Source organism: Ursus americanus, chromosome 20 (genome assembly GCF_024610735.1).
Source record: "Ursus americanus isolate L20-20 chromosome 20, mUrsAme1.1.p, whole genome shotgun sequence".
Taxonomy (NCBI): domain Eukaryota; kingdom Metazoa; phylum Chordata; class Mammalia; order Carnivora; family Ursidae; genus Ursus; species Ursus americanus.
Window position 1 is genome coordinate 39,419,664 of NC_142146.1, and position 22,722 is coordinate 39,442,385.

General features: G+C 35.9%; 1 protein-coding gene across 7 annotated transcripts in view; it reads right to left on the reverse strand.

The window, feature by feature from the left end:
• Nucleotides 1–22,722, reverse strand: part of SLC9A9 (solute carrier family 9 member A9) — a 661,514-nt gene that overhangs the window by 396,722 nt on the left and 242,070 nt on the right. For all 7 annotated transcript variants that reach the window (XM_087870270.1, XM_045813403.2, XM_087870269.1 and 4 more), the window contains one exon: nt 8,805–8,920. In XM_087870270.1, coding sequence (XP_087726396.1) covers nt 8,805–8,920 — 116 coding nt within the window. The remainder of the gene's footprint in view (nt 1–8,804; nt 8,921–22,722) is intronic.

The following is a 22,722-nucleotide window of genomic DNA, read 5'->3' on the forward strand; positions in this document are numbered from 1 at the left end:
ACTATATATATTTTGACTTGTTTAATTGGAGAATTGAATAATAATTTACATTAACTGGATTTTTAAATTCTAAACTTAAGGAGAATTATAAACTGTACTCTCCCAATTGGCTACATAGGTAGTCTCTATTTACTTCTTTGAGGTAAATATTTATTTCTGATATTGACTCTACCCAATTTAGGGCCATTAAATGTGTCAACATACTTTGAAACAGGGGTAACATAATATAAATGTCAAGTTTCTTGGATTTCTGACAAGCTCTATAAAACAAAACAGTAATGGGCATTAAAAAAACAACTCAGATTGTCAGACTTTAGGAACTTGTGATTTATGTTTCTACTAAGGAAAAAACCACAGTTGAGACATTTGGACAGGAACTTATTTAATCTGTTTCTCTCAAGTCAGAGGTTGCAGTATTTATAGTTTTGAATGGCACATACATGATATTTAAATCATACAGAGGGTAAATCTTGTTTCTCTTTGCTTTGTTTTTGAAGCATGGGTGAAGCTAGTTTATGGGTTATTATGTGTAGGAGCAGAAAAATAAAACTGGAAAAGAGACATTAGAAAGAAAATTTCAGACATATTAGCTCAAAATCATAGAAATAAAGTGCCTATATTATACCAAAATGCCATAATCTGTGTTGTACATTGTATTCGTGCTTAATTTTTCTACTCAATTTAAAATTATTGTGGTATTTTTATTAAGGATCATATTTTTGTATGTAATCTTAAAAAGCTGAGCTCATTGAAATAGAGATAAAAATGTTGGTGGCCAGGGACTGGAAGGGGGGGAGTGGGTAGATGTTGGTCAGAGTATCAATTTCCAACTATAAGATTAATAAGTTTTAGAGATCTAAGATATAGCATGTTAATATAGTTAACAAAACTATAATATATACTTGAAAGTTGTTAAAAGAGTAGATCATGACTGTTGCCACCACCACCACACACACACACACACACACACACACACACACACACACACACACACAGAGGTAATTATGTGAGGGTATAGAGATGTTAACTTACTTTATTGTGGTATTCACTTTGCAATATATATGAGTATCAAATCATCACATTATATACTTTAACTGTACATATGTTATATGTCAATAATAATAAAGGTGGAAAAAAGGATATTTTTTGACTTAACAACTCTTCCATATCTATTGTTCTATAGTTCTGTCTGATAAAAATATAATGTAAACCACAAATGTAACTTCAAATTTTCTAGTAGCCACATTAAAAAAGTAAAAAGAAATGGGTAAAATTAATTTAAAAAATATATTTACTTTAACTCAATATTAAATGAATCTCATAATTTCAAAATGTAATCAATATAAAAATTATCAATGAGATATTATACTTTTCTTTATATTAAGTCTTTGGATCTAGGGTGTATTTTATACTTATAGCCCTTCAGTTTGGACTAGCTGCATTTCAAGTAGCCATATGTGGCTTGTAGCCATCATATTGGACAGAACAATTTTTGAGTAAGCCCTATCTGAAGTTATCTAAAACGGGACAACCTGAATTAATTTTCTTGGAAAAAATAGGACAAGTCTATGAAGTAAGAATTATCTTCTAGTTTTAAATACTGGACTAATACTTCTGGAGTTCAAGATAGCACAGCTGTATTTGAGTCTCAATGCAGCTGCATCATATAAAATGAAGACATTTTAATCCAAATAGGAAACAGAGAAATTGATGAAGTGAGAAAACACACAGCCCAAATGTGCTTGAATGAGTGGCTTCCTGCAGACCTTGAAAGAAATTTCAGCCCTGTAAATACCAGGATGAGTTTCTGGCATCTTCTGAGTGATTAATACTTAATGTAATGTGCTGAGTTTTTCCTTTTCCTAGAGGAAGCTCCTATTTTGAGCACCTTCCAAACTAAAACAACAACAACACAACAACAACAACAACAAAGCCCCAAAACAACAACAAAAAACCCCACACTATTATAACTGCTTCTGCAAGTCTACAATCTATGGTTTGGTGCTCTGGAAAATTTTAAACCACTGACCAACTGGTAAACAGGGAGAAAGAAATATTGGCTGCATGGCCAGATAAGAAGAAAGACACATATTTTTGTTTTAGTTGAGTATATCCTTTTTGGAGGACAGACACCAGTATTGCCACTCAGTTGGAAGTTCAGCCATGTGCTGCAAGTTCCACCCTCTTCTTGAGTCACTGTCCCTCCTTGGGTTATGAGACTCCTTATCTCTGAGTGATCTGGAATACTCAACTGCTTCACATTCTATTTTAGAAGAGACCCCCTTTCAAGCTCTACACTTTGCTCTAGCAGTTTCTTCTACAAATATACTGACTCATTAATTTAATAAGTACTTATTAAAAACCTATTCTAAATACTAAAAATATAAGAGCGGAAAATGGGGGGAAAACAGGAAAAAAAATCTCCGTCCTCACAGGGGACAAAAAAAAAAAAAGGAAATAAATAGTAGATCAATAGTTATTAGTGCTGTACGAGAATGTAAGACAAGGAAGGGGGATGGGAAGCATCATGATTTGTGGGTGACTATGCAGCAGAGGAGATGGGGTACAATTTTTGATAGTATGGTTAGGGAAGGTCTCATCGAGGTGACATTTGGGCAAAGGCCTGAAGAAGACAAGGAGGGTGAAACAACAAATGTAAATGTGGTGAGACAGCAACAATACTGATGTGTTGAAGAACAGCACATGGGTACACTGGGACTCCAAAGTGTCTTTATACACCTTAACAACCTCTCTGTTTATCTCACCCACCCCATATATAAAGAGACATTTCAGACTTATTAAAAATCGCTATCCTGGATAGTCAAATTTACCAAACTCAGACCCAAGTCAATGATGAAAGAGATAAGAAGATAGTATGAGTTTTGAGGGTTCCCTTACGGGCTTTGGCCATTTGTAAATTGAGGGATATTAACTAAAGCATCATTTCCAGTTGTTGCCATATTGTTTATCTTTTCTCTCCCCTCCCTTGTCCTCCTACTTTCTCTCATCTAAACACAGCTGAAGAGATGACCTGGCTCATTGATCAAGCCCTCTAAGTACTTCTTTCCTCCCCTGACACTGCCATTTACCATACATGATCTTTTTGGGGGCTCTGCCTTTAATCATCCACTTCTGTTAAGTGCTGTTAATGACCTTTACATCATCAGCAGGATCTTTGTCAGTGAGGAAAAGAGGAAATTAAATCAATCAAATAATAGTCAAATCATCCTAACTGGAGGTAAACTGAAAATTGGCCAAGGAGAGTCAGAAACATGCAGGGAAGAATTAGATTTAAGTTTAAATATGTGCCTATAAAAGGAAAATATGAATAGTTAATAACACCTGGCTAAGATTTAGCTAAGGCTAAATGAGATAGAATTAATTTAAAGAAGGCCAAGAAAAGTCAGACCTGGAGAGCATAGGTTCTCTTTCATAAATTAGTGAGTCACAATAATTTAGGCAATAAATGAATAATTGTGGGGTAAGATTAACTAGGTGTTTTAAGGTTGTTGAAGATCTTAAATTGCACCAATTTAGCAGAGTAGGTTCAGCATGTTTTAATATAACAATTAGCTCCCAGTAAAAAAAGAAAGGTTAAATATTCCTGTTCATGTGTGGGTCTCTACTATGTAAGATCTTCTCTAACATTTGTTGAAACCAGGTTAGAACCCATGAATGCCTGGAGCTGGGTGGGGGGAGGGCTTTAGGTTGATTTTTTAACTTTCTTTAAAACAAAAGCTTGTTTTAAAATGAAAACCAATCTTACAGAAATAAGAAACAGGGAATGTTAAAGCTGGAAAAGGCTCTAGTCAAAACTTTTCATTTTACAGATGAAAAGTCAGTTTCTTCATCTGTAAAATGAAGGGGTTGGGAGAAATGAGATCAAATATCTTCCACTTCCAAGAATGCATAAAATCTAGAAAAGCTAAATGGTACCCAAAGTTGCACAGCTAGTGCCAGACTTGGAAAGTAGATTTGGTTTCCAGGATTCTCTTTATGGCTGTGAGTCAATTCTGTATTTTAAAAAGTTTAGCCAACCCAATTGTTTGACACAATGCAGATAAATATCCATCTCACCAAGTTGGATTTATTTTTCTATTTCAATCAGTTTCCTTGCATCGTGTAAACATATCCTCAGGGATATCACCAGCCAAGAAGGAGCAAAGCTTTAACATGATACAATTGTGCTTGGAGCTGGCTGAATCACTCAATAGAATGCAACAAACTTGGTCTTTGGCATTGGGACCAGGAAACAATGGATGCAATGTTTTTCAACATGCAGATTTGTGCAAAGGTGACATGAAATGGGACCTGACCATTAAAAGCAAAATGTCCATATGTGGGCAGAAAAGAACAACCTTAAGTAACTAGAAATCACTGGTGGATTGAAAATATTTCATCTTAAGTTCATGCTTCCCATCGCTACCAAGGAACTTCTATATTTCCCTGGGGCTGTGAGAGTGCAGCATGAGATCTTCCAGCAATGACCTGGTGCCTGGGTCATCTCTAACCCTAATGATGGAACAGTCTGCCCCTCTACACTACTCTGGTGCTCTGGTCCTCTAATATACACCACATGTTCCTCATCTGAGACCTACTTTTATTTCATCTTCTTCCAGGAAACAAGTCAACATCATGTATTAAAAAATTATTGTTCCTCCTCCATAGCATAAACAAAATAAAACAGATAAAAAAACTTGGAAAAATATTTGTAACTTATATTACAGACAAAAGGTTAATATCTCAATATGTTAAAGGTTTCTAACACTTGAAAAATAAAAATTAACAACCCTACTTGAGCAAAGCCATCTTATAAATGGTTCATTTTCAGGGGAAAAATGCATATATCCCTTAAACATATGAACAAATATTTAACCTTACTCATAAGAGAAGTACTAAGTCTAACCAGAGGGAGACACAAATCCTCACCTCTTATATAAGTAAAAATCCAAAACTGTGATAGAATTCTGCATTGCCAAAGTTGTGAAGAGTAGGTACTGTCATATGTTGGTGGTGTGAATGCAAAATGGTACAAACTTTATGGAGAGGAATTTGGCATCTAGGAAAATTACATCTAGGGAAAATGCATTTACCTTTTAACCTGTTTCTATAAATCTATCCCAAAGAAACACTGGCAAAACGTGGAAAGATATTTATTTTAGTGTTATTAATTACAACACCATTCATAATTGCAAAGGGAAGAAAAAAACTAAATGTCCATCAACAGACAACTGGTTGAATAATCCATGGAGTACTCTGCAGTTATAAAAAAGAATGAGAGAGATCTTTACATATTGCTATGGACTACTCTCTAAAATACTGTTAAATGAGAGTAAGGTGAAGAACCATGTGTATAGTAGCATATAGTAGAGTATGTATATGTTTGTGTATTTACTTAGATAAAAAACAGAAGGGTAATGAAAGACCAACCAAAATGGTTGGAATGTTAGGGTAGAGGGGACAGGAATAGAAGCTAGATGTCTCTTGTTTTGGCTCTATGGTTGTCTTTTTGGAATTCTATATCTCTTTAATTTTAAAACAAAAGTGAAAAACAAAATGAAACAATTGAACATTATTGTATATTCACAAGGTACAATCCATAGAGGCATGATTTCAAGAGCTCTTAAAACAGTAATTTTTAACTGTTCATCCCTAGTCAGATATATCCAAAGGTTAAAAAGAACTACAATGAAATCTTAAGCAGTTTTCAATAATCATATTTTTAAATAATAATATGCATATTATAATTTTTTAAATGTTTAAGGAAATAAGAAATTATATACGTAATAGGAGGAAGAAAAGTGGGCAGAAGAAAAAATAAAATAAAAATTTAAGGCAGTTAAGTAAAATTTCTGTAATCCTAAATTTGAGCTGAAAATAGGAACATAAATTTGTGATATTATTTCTCCTTCAAAACAAATAAAAATATCTAGAAACAATGATCAATCCAATAGCAATGAAAACCCCTACTGCCCAAATTTTGGTCTCTACATTAATTTCCTTCTTATAAATGGCTGGTTCCAAGTCAGGGTACAGGAAACACACAAAATAAGGTTGGAACATCTAGTCCTATCCAAGGACAAGAAACCTATGAAAGATCACTGGCGTCATGACAAGAGAATAAAGGAGAAACTTCAAGAAGCTCTCAGTTGTCAAGTTGGTGTATTCTGAACATCAAAAAGACTAATGATGGCAGTAGATCGAAACATATCAACCATGTTAAAATCCATGTGTTGACATAATACTTTAAAAAAGAAAAAGCTCCTTGATCTTATGTGGAGGATGGTAAGGAAACAACTCATTATTTTAAAAATCAGTAAATAAAGGGAAAGAATCAATCGTTTATCCTACTTTTTTGTTCAAATGATATCATGGGGTACTTAAATAGTTCATCTGGAAAGCTGCTTAATTATAGGAGAGTAACAGCTAATAAATACAAAAGGTAGGACAGAATTAACATACCACTAGCTTGTAATCCCTAATTAATACTGGACTAACTAAGCAGTAACCATCAATACATACTAAAATCATGAGCTAAAATGGGGAATTCTAAAAGGTAATGTTTCCCAAACTTTGATGTGCGTATGAATTACTTTAGGATATTGTTAAATTCTAGAATCCAATTTGGTAGATCTGGGGTTGAGCCTGAGATTCTGCATTTACAATAAGCGAACACATGGTGTCAATACCACTGGTCAGAGGGCTAGTCTAAGAAAGACAAAACAGCCCCTGACATTCTTAGAATGTCCTAGTATTATCCTCTGAGCCTTGGTGTTCTCTGCCGCACACAGACGATTTTACATAACAATATCAGACAAGGTCACTCTATGACCATGATGGGTCAAGACAAAAACAGGAGTGTCTGGGTGGCTCAGTTGAGTCCAGCTCTTGGTTTTGGCTCAGGTCATGATCTCAGGTTTGTAGGATTGAGCCCCGAGTCTGGCTCACAAGCTGGGTATGGAGCCTCCTTAAAATTCTCTCTCTCTCTCTCCCTTTGCCCCTCTCCCCTGAGCACTCTCTCTTTCTTTCAAATAAATAAATAAATCTTAAAAAAAGAACAAAAAAGACTACTGCATAATCATGTCTTAACAGAAATAATGAACACTGTCCAAACTACAAAGTTAACTAAACATCCCCTTTTAAGAGGCCACTACTTCTTTACCAATTTTAACTTTAGGCTCAATCCAGTCTTCCCTCATTCTACATAAGACTTAGGAAAATGCCCAATCACTGATGTTTCCTGACAGCATCTTATCCAGAGCAAAGCTCTAATTCCTTAAACCGTCCCTAAAATCACCAAACATAAGCTCAAGCCTACAATGAATCTTTTCTAACACTCTCTGAAAGGTTCCATGTTTCCTCTGGTGTGCATTTTCTCTCATTATAACAATGTAATAAACACATCTTGCTTAGCTACAGGTGTGTTCTGGTGGTTTTTGTGGGAGAAACTCTACAATAGTGTGATGAGTCAGGTTGACAGCTGAGTCACTAATCATTATGTGATGTTTTGCTATAGAAACTGGCAACACCACCTATAAAGTAATCTTGCCCAAAAAGATGAACATAAATCTCATTAAGTTTCTAGATTTAACCATCACTTTTACAAGAAATATGTGGTATAGGGGAACATTTTAAGGAGCCATATTCAGTTCAACAACAAGGCAAATTGCCTATTTTTCCCCCAAACAAATAACTGACAAAAATAGAAAATATATAAATTAAAAGAGACTCAATAGTCATATTAATCAATTGTAATGTGCAGCCCTTATTTGACCCTAATTTGTACAAACTATTACACAAACTAATGATGATAATGATAAAAAGACATTTGAAGATATTTGAACAGAGACTAGCTCTTTGATAATATTAAAGAATAATTGCAAATATTTTTAGGTTTCATAATGGCAATGTTCATTTTTCAAAATATTTACAAATAAAATGATATAATGTCTGAGATTTGCTCTAACATAATCCAGTCATGATAAAAGGAGTGTAGGGGGTATAAACAAAAATATTGGCTATATTGGTAATTGCTGAAGGGTATATGACAATTCTTTTTATTATTCTCCCTACTCTTAATGTGTTTGAAAAGCTCCATAGTAAAAAATCTTTTTTTAAAAAGATTTAATTTATTTATTTGAGAGAGAGAGAGAGAGAGCACTGAGCAGGGGTGAGGGGTAGAGGGAGAGAGAGAAGCAGACTCCCCGCTGAGCAGGGAGCCCAATGCAGGAATCGAACCCAGCACCCTGGGATCATGACCTGAGCCAAAAGCAGATGCTTACTGACTGACTCACCCAGGCTCCCATAAACAATCTTTTTGAAAATATGTTTTACCATTTAATTCAGTAGTTCATTTTTGAAAAATGACAAGTTGGAGAAAAAAATAAGGCCTATAATCAAAATAGGTATACATTCTAGAGAAACAAGTTGTAATGAATTTTAAATTCTGAAATTCCCACTACTAAAACTGTTTTCAGATCCATTTTTTGAAAGCTATTAGGATATTCACCTATTTCTTTTCTTTCTTTCTCTTTCTCTTTCTTTCTTTCTTTCTTTCTTTCTTTCTTTCTTTCTTTCTTTCTTTCTTTCTTTCTTTCTTTCTTTCTCTTCCTTCCTTCCTTCCTTCCTTCCTTCCTTCCTTCCTTCCTTCCTTCCTTCCTTCCTTCATCACTAACATGTGTCAACTCCAAGTGAAGGGGAATATGGAATTATGATGTAGACTCAGGTGATGGTCTTTAGAGAAACATTTAAATTAAATATTTGATTCTTAAAAAGAAAAAAAAACATATTATTTGAGCAATTACCTGGATCTGTAGCAGACATCAGTGAACCAAAAAACAAACAGTCAGTGAAATGGAAGTCTCCATTTTTCAACTGGCCAGCATATACCATAGCTTTCACAAAGCCATACATAATTAACCTGTTGAAGAAAAGAATAAGATCTTCAAACATCAAGTTGAATCCTGCACAAACCCATGCTATCATAGCTAGCATTCTAATGTGCATCCTGAATAAGCATCATGCACAAATTACCACCACTCTGCCAATTCATGGCCATGCTAGCTCTCAGTACATTGTCTAAATCTCTTGACCATGAAAGACACCTTAATCAAATATCTCAATTCATTCACCTGGCAAAAGGTAACAGAATATTTTATAGCATATTTTAATGAAAATAAATAAATTTCAAGTATATAAAAAATAATCTGTCAAATATGTCATAGTAAATTATGCCCACGAATACAGCAGCTGGGTTAACATCTGTAAATGGATTGCTTTTCAATTTTCATAGTTTTGTGTGGTGGGGTGTCTGAAAAGCGTTCAAATTTCAAGTCTGTCACTGCAATGAGAGGATATTGGTCACACACAGCACCCCCAGTCAACCAGTTACTTTACAATAGATGGGTCTCTGCTACTGCTAGTGTCAAGACACTTCCACAGTGGGTACAGAATCACTTTTAGGAAAGAGCTCCTGTAACTTCAATATGCTGTTGAAAATGAATCTGGAAAGGTTTATGTTTTGATCTTGCAAGGATAGCTATTCTTTCATGAGATTATAAAAGGTTTATAAGCTTACCAAACTCACACCATGGAAAACAACTTGTCTGTCTTGGTCATCATTTGCCACCCTGTAGCTATTAAATTGTATGTATGTATGTATGTATGTATGTATGTATGTATTTAACTGACTGATTTTTCAAAATCCTAGTAGAGGAAATACGGAGACTTGTGAACTGGACCATAGTAAAATCACTGTAAGTGACTCTAAAGAGTCTTTAGAAATTGTAGATTCTCAGAACAATAGATGTTTAAATGTTCACACACTTTGAAAGTTAACTTCTTAAAAAAATGTTCTAAGGTTGTGAGCATGGCTTAAAAGGCTAGAAAAAAGATATCAGAAATTTTAATGTCAATGAAAATGCAGATGTTTCAGATTCTGTTAAAAAATTTTCTCCATGAGAAATATTTCAGACACATCTGCATTTAAATCTAGGTTCTACCACTCACCAGCTATATGGTTTTAGGATGTTACTAAAACTTTCTGAGCCTCAATATTCTTATTAATGAAATAGTGATAACAATAATAGTTAGCCCACAGAATTGTTTTAAGGATTACCTGAGATAATGTACATTTGGTTTCTGGCACACAGTACATTCTCAATGAGGTTATTATCACTGCTAATAATATTTATAGAAATAGGTAATATTTACTTACTATTCATATTTCTTCACATGCCTTAACTCATTTAATCCACACATTAATCTTATAAGGAAGGTACTATTTGCATTTTATAGATGAGAAAACTAAACACAGTGTCATCAGGTAACCTGCTCCAGATGACACAGCTATTAAGTTGCAAAACCCAGATTTGAAATGTGGGGTATTGGCTCCTGAGCCTGGGCTTTTAACCACCACATAATATTGCCTAGATGAATAGTTTGTATTTTATATTACATATTATCCCATATAATATATTCACAGCTATCCTATTTGGTGGTGGTTCTAGGTTTTACAAAGACGCAACAATGGAGTAATCTTAAGAACTTGGAAATAATACTACCCTCTGAATTATAGTTATTAAGACATAATGGTTGAGCAGAGAGGGCCAATATTACTGTGAAGAATGTGAACTATAGTGGGGAGGCTGAATCTTAATTCGGCTGAAAGTATTAACATATTTGAGAAAGGCTATGTCATGGGACACAGCAGTGGCTTTTGAGAAGAGGCTAGTCCAAGAGGTCCCAATCATGGCAGCTTACTCACACTCTTGCTGGGGGGGTATTCTGGCAGCCTCTTGACAGGTGTAGGGTAGTTTCATTCAGTTTATTTGTTCATTCAACAGACATTTATTATTTAACCCCTACTGTGTGTCAGGCTCCGCGCTAGGTACTTAAGATAAATCAGTGAACAGAACAAAGATACCTGCCCTTATGAAGCATATATTTTACCTGATTGATAGCAATAAAAATTATCATAAATTTGAAATATATGTTAATTATATCACTCTCTGAATTGGAATCTGCAAGTGGGATCAACACTGGGGCAGTCTGGACAGTTACAACATTCACGGGAATGCTCTCCAATACTCATCTCTTCAGCCTCTTCGGGTTGAGCTACACTTCAAATATTGAGCATCAACAGGCTCTGGAATCAATATAAACTTTATGACCTGTGACTTTATTTCTGAATTTTATACCCATTAGTTAATTTTACAGTCTGGGAATCTAGGCTTAGAATTAAAATGACTTCTTATATTGCACAGAAGCCATTAGATTGGGTAAAATAAAAAAAATATATGCATACCCAGGCTTGGGAATATTTTATAGGAACTGGAAGTCTCATAAACTATTGATGGAAATTAAATTAAAGTCTTAAGTGAAGTATCAATTTTTTAATGTTCTATAGCTTATTAAATGGTTGCCTACAAATTTATGCCAAAAATTAATCAAATATGTACCAAAAGGTGTGTATTCAAATTATATCAGATTTCTGTTGTTTATAAGAGTGAAAAATCCAAAGAAATCTAAATATCTAGTGAATAAATTACAAAACACATATATATGAGCTAATATGCAATTGATACTACTATATACAAGACTTTATATTAGACACAGAAAAGTAAATTGACAAAGCAAATTATAAAGTGGTAATAAACAATAATTTCTAATTTTATTAAAATGGAACATGCTTAGGCATACATACAAACAGGAAAAACCACAAATTTATAGTCTAGAATGTTAATAGTGGTTAAATAATGTAATTAAATGTGACTACTTTTCTTTTTGCTTTTCTACATTTTCCCAGTTCTTTTAAAAATAGTAATAATAAGAAATAAATAATAACATATATTAGCAAATGCTATTATGTGACACAATAGATATTTATTGTGTCACTTAATCTTCAAAATTCTATAAATTAGGTGCTACAATTATTTTTTTACAAATGAGAAAATTAGGACTCACAGACATTAAATAAATTGATTAAGTTCACAGAAGTTAGCTTGTGAGAGAGCTGGATTTGAACCCGGGGAGCTGGATGCTAAAACCTACATCCTTAACCACCAACTCTATAAAGCTTTGAACTGCTTTGAAATCAGGAGAAACACACGTGAATGTACACACACACACACCTATACCACAATTTGTTTATTTACTTCAAATCAACTCCTGGACATAAAATAACTATAATTCCAATAGCTTACTTGAGATAATACCCAAAAAAGGAGAAAAAAAATGTCCAGTTCAGTAAACGCTCAATACTAATAACAATGGTCATCATCACTGGTAATTATAATAATCCAATAATTAGGTGCATATATGACATGACACCTCTTCTTTATAAATGGTAGCTATTTTTGTTACATTATTATTAATAAAAACTAGTTATAACAATATTAATTGGGCAGCTAAAAAAATGAAACCATTAGCAACCACCATGTTCTCACAGAGTGGTACATTCTATCAGCACTTCACAGAAAATATTTCAGATGGCTCAGGATACAGGAGAGATGTGGTTTTATGGGGATAGGGAATCTAGTGAAGTCCAATGCAGGCAATGCTGTGAAGATGATGGACCCGAATAAGATGTCCTCCAGGGGTCAGTCTGTGGTTAGTGACAGCATAGGTTAGAGGGATCGGCAGAAGTAGAACTGCCTCATAAAAACCAGAACTGTTGATAATATCGATTTTGACAAATATCCATTTAGTGCTATTCTTTGAAAAGAAAGTGCTTGTGCTATGGAGGATACAAAAGTAGAAATCCATAACCTGCTCTCAAAGAGTAGAGTATTACAGGATGGCAGTCAGTTCACTGATGCTAATAGAAAGTACTGGGTAAAAAAGAATTTGGGGAAATGCCCAACACAATACTCTACACACTCACTTTACTAAGTGTTTATGACATGTGAACTGATTTTAAATTTCATGAGTTTATTTTACACCATTAAATCTCCACACCTAAAGACTTGTGGTGAAAAAAGTTCAGTATAGTTAATAGTCTCCTATGGTGTGTCTCCTGCTATTTTTTTCTTCCTTCCCCTATGTTCATCTGTTTTGTTTCTTAAATTCCACATATGAGTGAAATAATATGTAATTCGTCTTTCTCTGACTGACTTATTTCGCTTAGCATAATACACTCTAGCTCCATCCATATCATTGCAAATGGCAAGATATCATTCTTTTTAATGGCTGAATAATATTCCAGTGTGTGTGTGTATCCATACATGCACTCACAATATATATATATATATATATATATATATATATATATATATATATATACACACACATACCACCTCTTCTTTTTCTTTATTCATTCATCAGTCAATGGGCATTTGGGCTCTTTCATAATTTGGGTATTGCTGATAATGTTGCTATAAACATTGGGGTGCACGTGTCCCTCTGAATCAGTATTTTTGTATCCTTTGGGTAAATAACTAGTAGTGTAATTACTAGGTCATAGGGTAGTTTTATTTTTAACTTTTTGAGGAACCTCCATACTGTTTTCCAGAGTGGCTTCACCAGTTTGCATTCCCACCAAGAATGTAAGAGGATTCCCTTTTCTCTGCATGCTTGCCAACATCTGTTGTTTCCTGTGTTGTTAATTTTAGCCACTCTGGCTGGTGTGAGGGGATATCTCATCATAGTTTTTACTTGTATTTCCCTGTTGATGAGTGATGTTGAGGATCTTTTCATGTGTCTGTTAGCCATCTGGATTTCTTCTTCGGAAAAATGTCTACTCATGTCTTCTGCCCATTTCTTAACTGGATTATTTGTTTTTGGGTGTTGAAGTTGATAAGTTCTTTGTAGATTTTGGATACTAACCCTGAATCATATATGTCATTTGCAAATATCTTCTTCCCATTCCATAGGTTGCCTTTTAGTTTTGTTGATTGTTTCCTTCATAGAAAGCAGAAGTTTTTCATCTTGATGAAGTCCCAACAGTTCATTTTTGCTTTTTGTTTCCCTTACCTCCAGAGACATGTCTAGTAAGGAGTTACTACAGCTGATGTCAAAGAGGTTGCTGCCTGTGTTATCCTCAAGAATTTTGATGATTTCCAATTTCACATTTAGGTCTTTCATCCATTGTAAATTTATTTTGTGTATGGTACAGGAAAGTGGTCCAGTTTCATTCATTTGTATGTTGCTGTCCGGTTTTCTGAACAGCATTTATTGAAGAAACTGTATTTTTTCCATTGGGTATTGCTTCCTGCTTTGTGAAAGATTAGTTGACCATATAGTTGAGGTTTGCTGGAAGGGAGGTGGGTAAGGGATGGGCTAAATGGGTGATGGGTATTAAGGAGGGCACTTGTTGTGATGAGCCCTGGGTGTTATATGTAAGTGATGAATCACCAAATTCTACTCCCAAAACCTATATTACACTATATGGTAACTAACTAGAATTTAAATAAAAACTTGAAAAAAAGAAAAAAGAAGATAGAGAGAGGCAAACCTAGAAGCCAGCTCTCAACTATAGAGAACAAGCTAATGGTTAGCAGAGGAGAGGTGGGGTCATGGGTTAAATAGGTGATAGATACGAAAGAAGGCACTTGTGATAAGCATAGGATGTTGTATTGAAGTACTGAATCACCATATTGTACACCTGAAACTAATATTTCACTGTATGTCAACTAACTAGAATTTCAACAACAACAAAAAAATCACAAAAAGGAAAAAAAAAAGGTTCCAGAATGCTCAATTGTTTGGGTGATTTTTAAGTATGGCATCTTAATCCCTATCAGTATTTTTAAGAAAGAATATATCTTCTTCCTTTAAAAAAAAAATAGTCTTGATCAAGCAATGAACAGACTTACTAGAAAAGGCAGTTTTTTTGAATTGCTAGGAAAAAGTTAGGGGAGTTAGTAGTTTGGAGAGACAGCTCTGTGGACCAGTCCCTTTCACTGTTGGAAGAGCCACATCCTTACCTGTGAAATCATTTGAAACAGGCCACTATGTGAAGCTCACTCTGCAGTAGGAAAATCTAGAACCAACAGGCTCTGGAAGCAATATGAGAGTTATAATCTACATCTAGATTTCTGATTTCTATACCCAAACATTTTCTTTTAGATAAATATCTTTCCCTATTTATTTGTTCACATTTTATGGATAGATTATATCTCACATTTTCTTTCTTTCTTTTTTTCTGAAACATGCATTCAAGAGCAATACCTCACTGGAGAATTCATAATTTTTTTTTAATTTTGAGCTTTATTGAAATATAGCTGACACATAACAGTGTATAAGTTTAAGGTACACAATATCATGATTTAATACATGTATATATTGCAAAATGATTACCAAAAAAAGTTCAATAACGTATCTATCACCTCACAGTTATATATATATTTTTATAATTTTGGTTATATTAGTTCACAGTTATATTTTTGTATATGGTGAAAACTTTTAAGATCTACTCTATCAGCAACTTTCTTTTTCTTAATAATTTTTATTTTGTTATATTAGTCACCATACAGTACATCCCCAGTTTTTGATGCAATGTTCCATGATTCATTATTTGCGTATAACACCCAGTGCACCATGCAATATGTGCCCTCCTTAATACCCATCACTGGCCTATCCCAATCCCCCACTCCCCTCCCCTCTGAAGCCCTCAGTTTGTTTCCCAGAGTCCACAGTCTCTCATGGTTCATTCCCCCTTCTGTTTACCCCCGCTTCATTCTTCCCTTCCTTCTCCTACCGATCTTCCTATTTCTTATGTTCCATAAATGAGTGAAACCATATGATAATTGTTCAGCAACTTTCAAATATTCAGTACAGTATTATCAACTATAGTCATCATGCTGTGCACCACATTCCTAGAACTTACTCATCTTATAACTGGAAGTTTATGCCTTTTGATCATCTTCATTTACATCTCCCACCCCCCTCCCTACCCCTAGCAACCACCCACCTCTTCTCTGTTTCTATGAGAGTATTAATAATTTCTTAATGCTGGCCTGGATGGGGTTGGGAAGGTCTTCTAGCCAAATTCATTTCTTCATTCATTCATACATTCATTAATTTGTTCATTGACTCACTTATTAAACAAAAAATTACCAAAAGATATAATCCCTCCTCTGAGGGGGCTTTTATTTTATTGGGTGGAACCACACATTTAATAGCTAATTTATAATTTATTATTTTATTAGTATTGTTTCTAAGTCCTATGGAGAGAAGTATAGACTGCACATGTGCACACTTCTCTAGTTGAGGAATACTAAAGGGGGACTTTATTTTATAGAAGAGATCACAAGTTCAACTTTAGAAATGTTGAGGTTGAGCAGCTGGTGAGAATGTTTGGTATACAGATTTGGATCTCAATGAGGGATTGGATCAGGACGCAGATTTGAGAGCAGACACTGTGTGGTGTATGTTATTGCAGCCTTGGGTACGCATGAAAGTCTGAAGAGAACATAAAGTGGAAGAGGGCCCATGATGGAGACCTGGATCCAGCATTTGAAGATGAGGTAAAGATGGTGAAGCAGTGGAAGATACCAAGGTACAGTTAGAGATGTGAATGGAAATCTAGTAGAATGTCATAGGAGTCAAGAGAAGCAAGTGTTTCAAGAAGAAGGGCATTGATAAATAGGGTTGAATGTTGCCAACAGGGCCATTTTATTTATTGTCATTAGGATTGTGGGAGCTAAAGTGAGATTAGAATGGGTTGAAAAGCCTATGAAAAATGAGGAAATTAAGACAGACAACATAGCAACTCCTCTGAGAAGTTCGTCTATGAGAGAAGCCAGGTCTGTCTCCAGACAGAGAAGGGAGATTGGGGTGACACTTCAGTTGATCATAAAGTTTTGAGGAAGAAGTTGTGAAGAAGCTCACATCTCATGAGGACCCATAAACAGGGAACACAAAACAGTAATTCTGCTTTGTCAAGATTATTGGCATTAGGTGGTGAGTCTGACTTTGGGTGGAATTATATGGGCTTTAGATAGTCTGTAGGACAACAGGCTCTTACAGGTGTCAAAGAAATGATTCTCCCCTTTTGTCACTGTTTTGTCACTTTACTAAGTCCTATGAAAATTGCAAAGATAAGTCAGGCATGACTTCCACCCTCAGGAAGAAGAGATAGGTCACCCACATAAGCAGAAAACATGATAGAAAGTGCTAAGTGTCCTCGAAGAAGTGCAGATCAAGTGCACTGAGTCACAGAGAAGAAACTGTCTTTACCTGGGGACTCAGGACAGGGTTTGAGAGGAAGGTGGCATATCTGCTGAACCTGAAATATACATTCAAGTAAGGAAACTGCCAGCAGTGTTTTGTCAATATGTGGGATGTCCCAACTAGTGCTTTTTTTTTTTTTTTCCTAGAATGCAAAACCTTTCTCACTAAAAGTGGTTTGTTCCTCAGTTAGTGCAAAATCCAATGGACAAACAAATGAAACCCTTCCTTTGGCAATCCAGGGAACCATCTGCCATCTGCCATCTGCCATTCACTGTAGAGATGAGGGGAAAAGGCCTTCCTGACTAAGCTGTGACTCCACTCCTGGGTTTCACTTCAGCACCCAGTACAGGCTGCTCTGCCTCAAGGAGCCCATGAAACCTGAGGCTCTGTTGTAACTGAAGCAGGTACTCAGATCTCACAATGGCCCCCTTGTCCCATTCTATTTTTCCCACCAATCTTAAGACTTTGTTCCCTCTGTTTCATTGAAGGTTGGGGAAAAGAAGAGGATGAAAAAGTCACTTGGGTGACTTGTGGGCATGTCATAAGTACCTGCCCTTAATCCTCTCTTCTTTGAAAGGGTTAGAGAGAGACAGGCCTTAGAGGAAGGGGAAGGTTGCATTCAATTTTTCCGTCCCTAAGCGGAAAGAAGAAGCTGATTAGGTAATGGGATGGGGGTAGGAGAGCAATGAAGGGAAAATTCATTGTCAGGGGCATAAGTGTGTGTCCTTTGAGGTTGGGAAATGCTATGCCAGGACATCTGACTGCTCAAAAATTTTGTTAGCAACAGCCATCACCAGAACAACCAAATTCCCACAGTTGCCATCCCATTGAAACTTGATTTTTCTCAAGTCTCCTATCTGCCATTGAGTAGTAGGCTCTCTGGCCCTGAGATTCTAAGACTGTGATAGGAATAAAAGTAAGAGAAGGAAAGAGGAAACAAACAACTGAACATTTGTTGAGTACCTGTCCTGTGTCAAGGTTCATGTTAGTACATTTTATATATTTTTTAATACACACACACACACACACACACACACACACACACACACCAGTTGGACAGCCATGATGATTCTTATTTTATAAACAAGGAAACCCAACAAATCATAAAAATGAAATTTAAATACATGTTCCTTTCTACTTTTTACTATCGGACACTAAGTAGAAAATTTAAGATATTTTTGCCTTGGCTTCACAGATTTAAGAAGCCAATTATTATATTCTTTGTTCCTGTTAGAATGCCTTTGACATGATATTATATTGGGACTAGCTCTTTAAGGGTTACGAGTGGCCCAGGACACCTTCCTTTCAGGCATTTAATTAGGCTGTAAAAGGGTAAGGAAAGCACCATGCCTTCCATGATTTCTCCTTTAAGTCAGTTCTAGATCTGGCTTTCTGTGAGCCTGAAATGGCCACCACATTTTTTCAATAATGGAAAGGCTTCAGAGAGGAGGTTGTGATGCAATACACTGTTCTTTATCCATGGCTGGGGTTTAAGGCTCTGGGACTGTGAGTCGTTGGAACAAAATTAAGTGAGTACATTTCCCAAATACTCCACAGCCCATCTGCCTCTTAACTTGCCACCTTACTGGGCCTTCCCTGGAGGCCTCACTCACCCGTGCACTTTAGTGACAATTCCTGTTTCTATAGCAACTTATGCAATTGCCTGCAGAGATACAATCCCCCCTTCTGTAAAGTACTTCAGGGTTCTTGAAGAAAATGTGATATAAATCCCAAGCATGAATATGCAATGGGCATAAATTGCAATGCTGACATGTAGTAAGAGGCAGAGATCTACTAAAAGATGAACTAAACATAGGTAAGAACTTAATCAGGGATGCTTGTTGTCTGTCTACTCATATCCACTATCTCGGAGATGCTGGCTCATTCAGGTGTGAAAGGGGATCACTTCTGAGAAGACTGAAAGGAACAATGAAGGAAGTGCAGAACTTAGCCACACCCACTCAATGACAGCCTGCACCAACATCCTGGGATGTGTGGCCCCTAAAATTGTCTGAGTAACTTGAATTCCTCACTTCTCTCCTACTCCCTCATTTCTACTCTATTCTCTACTTATCTGCCTTCTTTTCCTTTCAGAAAACCATGCTTAGTGCTCACTGGATATAATCACCGCTCTCTTGCCTTCATCCTTCTATCAGCTTGTATCCCCATCGTCCATCCTCTGGTGTGGTTTATAAAGTCTCTCCTTTATTTCATTGAGCCATATATTCTTTTTTGCCCATCTTACCCAAATAATTTGAAGACAGCATATCTGGGCTGTTCTGTCTTTTGTCCTCTCTGTTCCACCTCCATTCTATGCACACTTTAGCCAGCCTTGCTAGATCCCAAGAGTTACAAAGATGAACCAGATGTGGCTTCTGTCCTCTAGGAGCTCACAGTTTAGGAGAAAGGATAAGCCATGTGTATAAATGACTGCACTACTATGTGAAAACTGTAGTATCAGTAAAAAAGCTAAAGGTAAAGTGATATGAATTTCAAAGGGGGAAGGGAGAACATGGTCTGGGGCAAGAAGGTATTTGAGATGAATCTTTCTTGAAAGATGGGGTCAGACCTGACTTGTGGTAGGAGGAGGAGAAATAGGGAGAGTCACCACAAGAAAAGGTAAAATGGGCCAACAAAACGAGTGGGTGGTATCATATCAGGTATAGACAGTGAAAGCTGGGTAACTCAATGTGATGAATTCTTCCACTATGTATTGTTAGATAGTCTAATTCAATGGTTCTCAAATTTTGCTGCATATTAGAATCACACAGAAAGCTTTGAAAATCATGATGCCCAGGCTACGTCCCAGACCAAGTATATCAGACTCTCTGTAGATGGAACCCATGCATAATTTTTTAAAAAAATTCTTCCACTCTTCTGATATGTAGCCAGGATCTAGAACGAGTGTTCTAAATCACATCTTGTCCCTAACATCCAGACCAATCCCCTGGGGATCAGCAGATCTGGAGTAAGGCCTGAGATTCTGCACTTTTAATGAGCTCCCAGGTGATGCCATTGCTGCTGGTCCCAGACCACACTTTGAGTAGGAGACTCTAAATGAAGACCCCATTGACTAAATAAAATGGCTCAGCCATTGGTGTACATTCTGGTTCTGATGGTAAACTCCTTAATATGGCAGCACTTTGAATTCATAAATGGAGCTTGCCTGACATGCAGTTAGGTTACAGGTTCACTTACAGAAAGCACCTAATACGTATTGCTTAGTGACCTGGTTTCCCCACTATTTATGTATGGAAGATGTAAACTAATGGATAGCATGTGAGGATTCAAGGTGCTATTACTTCTTGGCTCCAATTTGGAACTCATTGTAGAAGAAAATGAAAATGGGGTGGGGGCCAGGGAGTGAAAGGATGTCTTACCCACTACAATATAAAATGTAACAGACCTTTGTTACCTGAGATCTGCAGCTCCACAGAGACTTTTTTCCTAGGTACAGAGACCCCCCCCCCCCATCTTTCCCTGCCAGAGGGAAAGAGCTGGATGATTGTTTTGGTCTCATCTGAGGCTAGTAACTGCAAAGTCCTTCCTACCAAGTTTTCAAAAGTCATGAGAGAATCCTCAAGCTTTTCTTTCTAAATATATAAAAAAATCCTAGCAGAAACTGCTTGTTTGTTAAAAGCAGTTTTATGCTGGTTAAATAAAACAATAGGTTTCTTTGCTTTGGGATGAACTATAACAACTAAGAAGATTTTATGGCAGTACAAATGCATATGTGTGTGTGTGTGTGTACACATATATACATACAATTTTTTATTAGTAACAAGAAGCTTGCACAAAATATCTCAAAGTATGAAATTCATCTATGCTAAAGCAGAAAGAATGGTGCTTGCTGCCCCGTACATGTGCGCCCTTGGCTACTACTTTTCACCTTAAAGACACATGTATGACTGTTACCTCATTTGCTCTCATTCTTCCTAGAAGGTGGATAAAATCAAAGTTATTATTCTTTCACAGATGAAGAACTACCACAAGATGCTTAGAGGCTTACCTACCACCTTATAGCCTTTATTCTGCCGTTTTTCCTCAAGTGTGAAACTGATAACACAGATTAGAATAAGTTGTTTCGATCAGGGGAAAAAACTTTAAAACTATTTAACCCAGAATACCTATTTAAAAATATAGAAACCATGACCCATTAGGTTAATGAGTTTATCAAAATTATACTGAACCTGGCTGGTAGCAAGCCAGGACTGGACTGCCAGTTTTCTCCTAAAATGATGTGGCAGAATTGTCAGTTTTCGCAGATTTTCTGCTGCCTGAAATTTTAGCAAAGGGAATAAAACCTGTGATTTGAATATATCTTGATAATTTAGTCCCAGAAAATTTCCCATCCCTTTTTCATATTCCCTAAAGCATGTTTATATTCTTCAGTTCTACCATTTGGAATCCTAAAGCCAACTGCTAGTTGCAATAAAATCCAAATGACAAGAAAATGCAACTCTCTGGATTTTCCCTGATCAGATCAATTTTTCAGCAAGTAGGAAGCTCATAAAAAAGGTAGATGTTTAAAATATATTTAGCTCAAATTAAGACGTTATACTATTTACTGTTTGATTGATGGTCTTAAGATATATTATCATTATTGGTGACAAGATAGAATGAACAACTTATCTTACGAGTGATGAAAATCAAATACTAATTCTTTGGCCCAATTCTTCTTTTTCAACCATATCAATATATTTTCAAAAACTTTTTGATCTAGAATGGAGAGTTTCAAATGGCCCATTTTGCTTAGGATGGGTGTAATACAACACAGAGACTGTTCTCATGGGCTTCTCTTCTAATAACAGAGTTTACCCACTAGGCAAATATAGAAGAAATCAACAAAATGCTTTAGAGAACATCAAAATAATAAAATATTTACTACCATAGAGCAGTTATTCCTTTATAGATCCTGAGCTTTGAGATCACTACTCCTACAACACCACCCCAGCAACACAAGTATCTACTAAAGAAGGTTATTTGGTTTGTTAAAGCTTATTTATCCCAAGTGTCCCTGGCATATTAACTGACCAGACTCTAGGGCTAGATGCACATGGGGCCAGCCTTACCAATCTATGGAAACGTTTCTGACAATCACCCACTCATCTGGTCTACACAACACCAGACAATTAATATAATTTACTCTTCATCTATGCCCTAACTTCCTATCTACTAACACCCACTCTCTTCACACAGGGACTGGTTTTACACTACTGGGCATTGAACTGAAATGTAGACAGTTCTTCGTGTCCCCATGTGATTTCAGTTGAATGGACTTTGAATTTAGCTGTAACAGAAACTGCTGGAGTGAACCATGAGTAGATGAGGGCCAGGTGAATTGGTCAATAGTTAATGATTTCATTTCTTAACAACTCTATTCCTCTGGAGAACAAAGCACATGTTAACATCAAGTTGGGTTTCATCTTTAAGGACACAACGCAGAAGGAATAAGCAGTTATTCCTTATTCTTTATAAAAAGGAGGTTCAGAGGAAGAAGAAGAAATCAAGGTTATTTAATCAGCCACACAATATATTTTTAATTGAGTA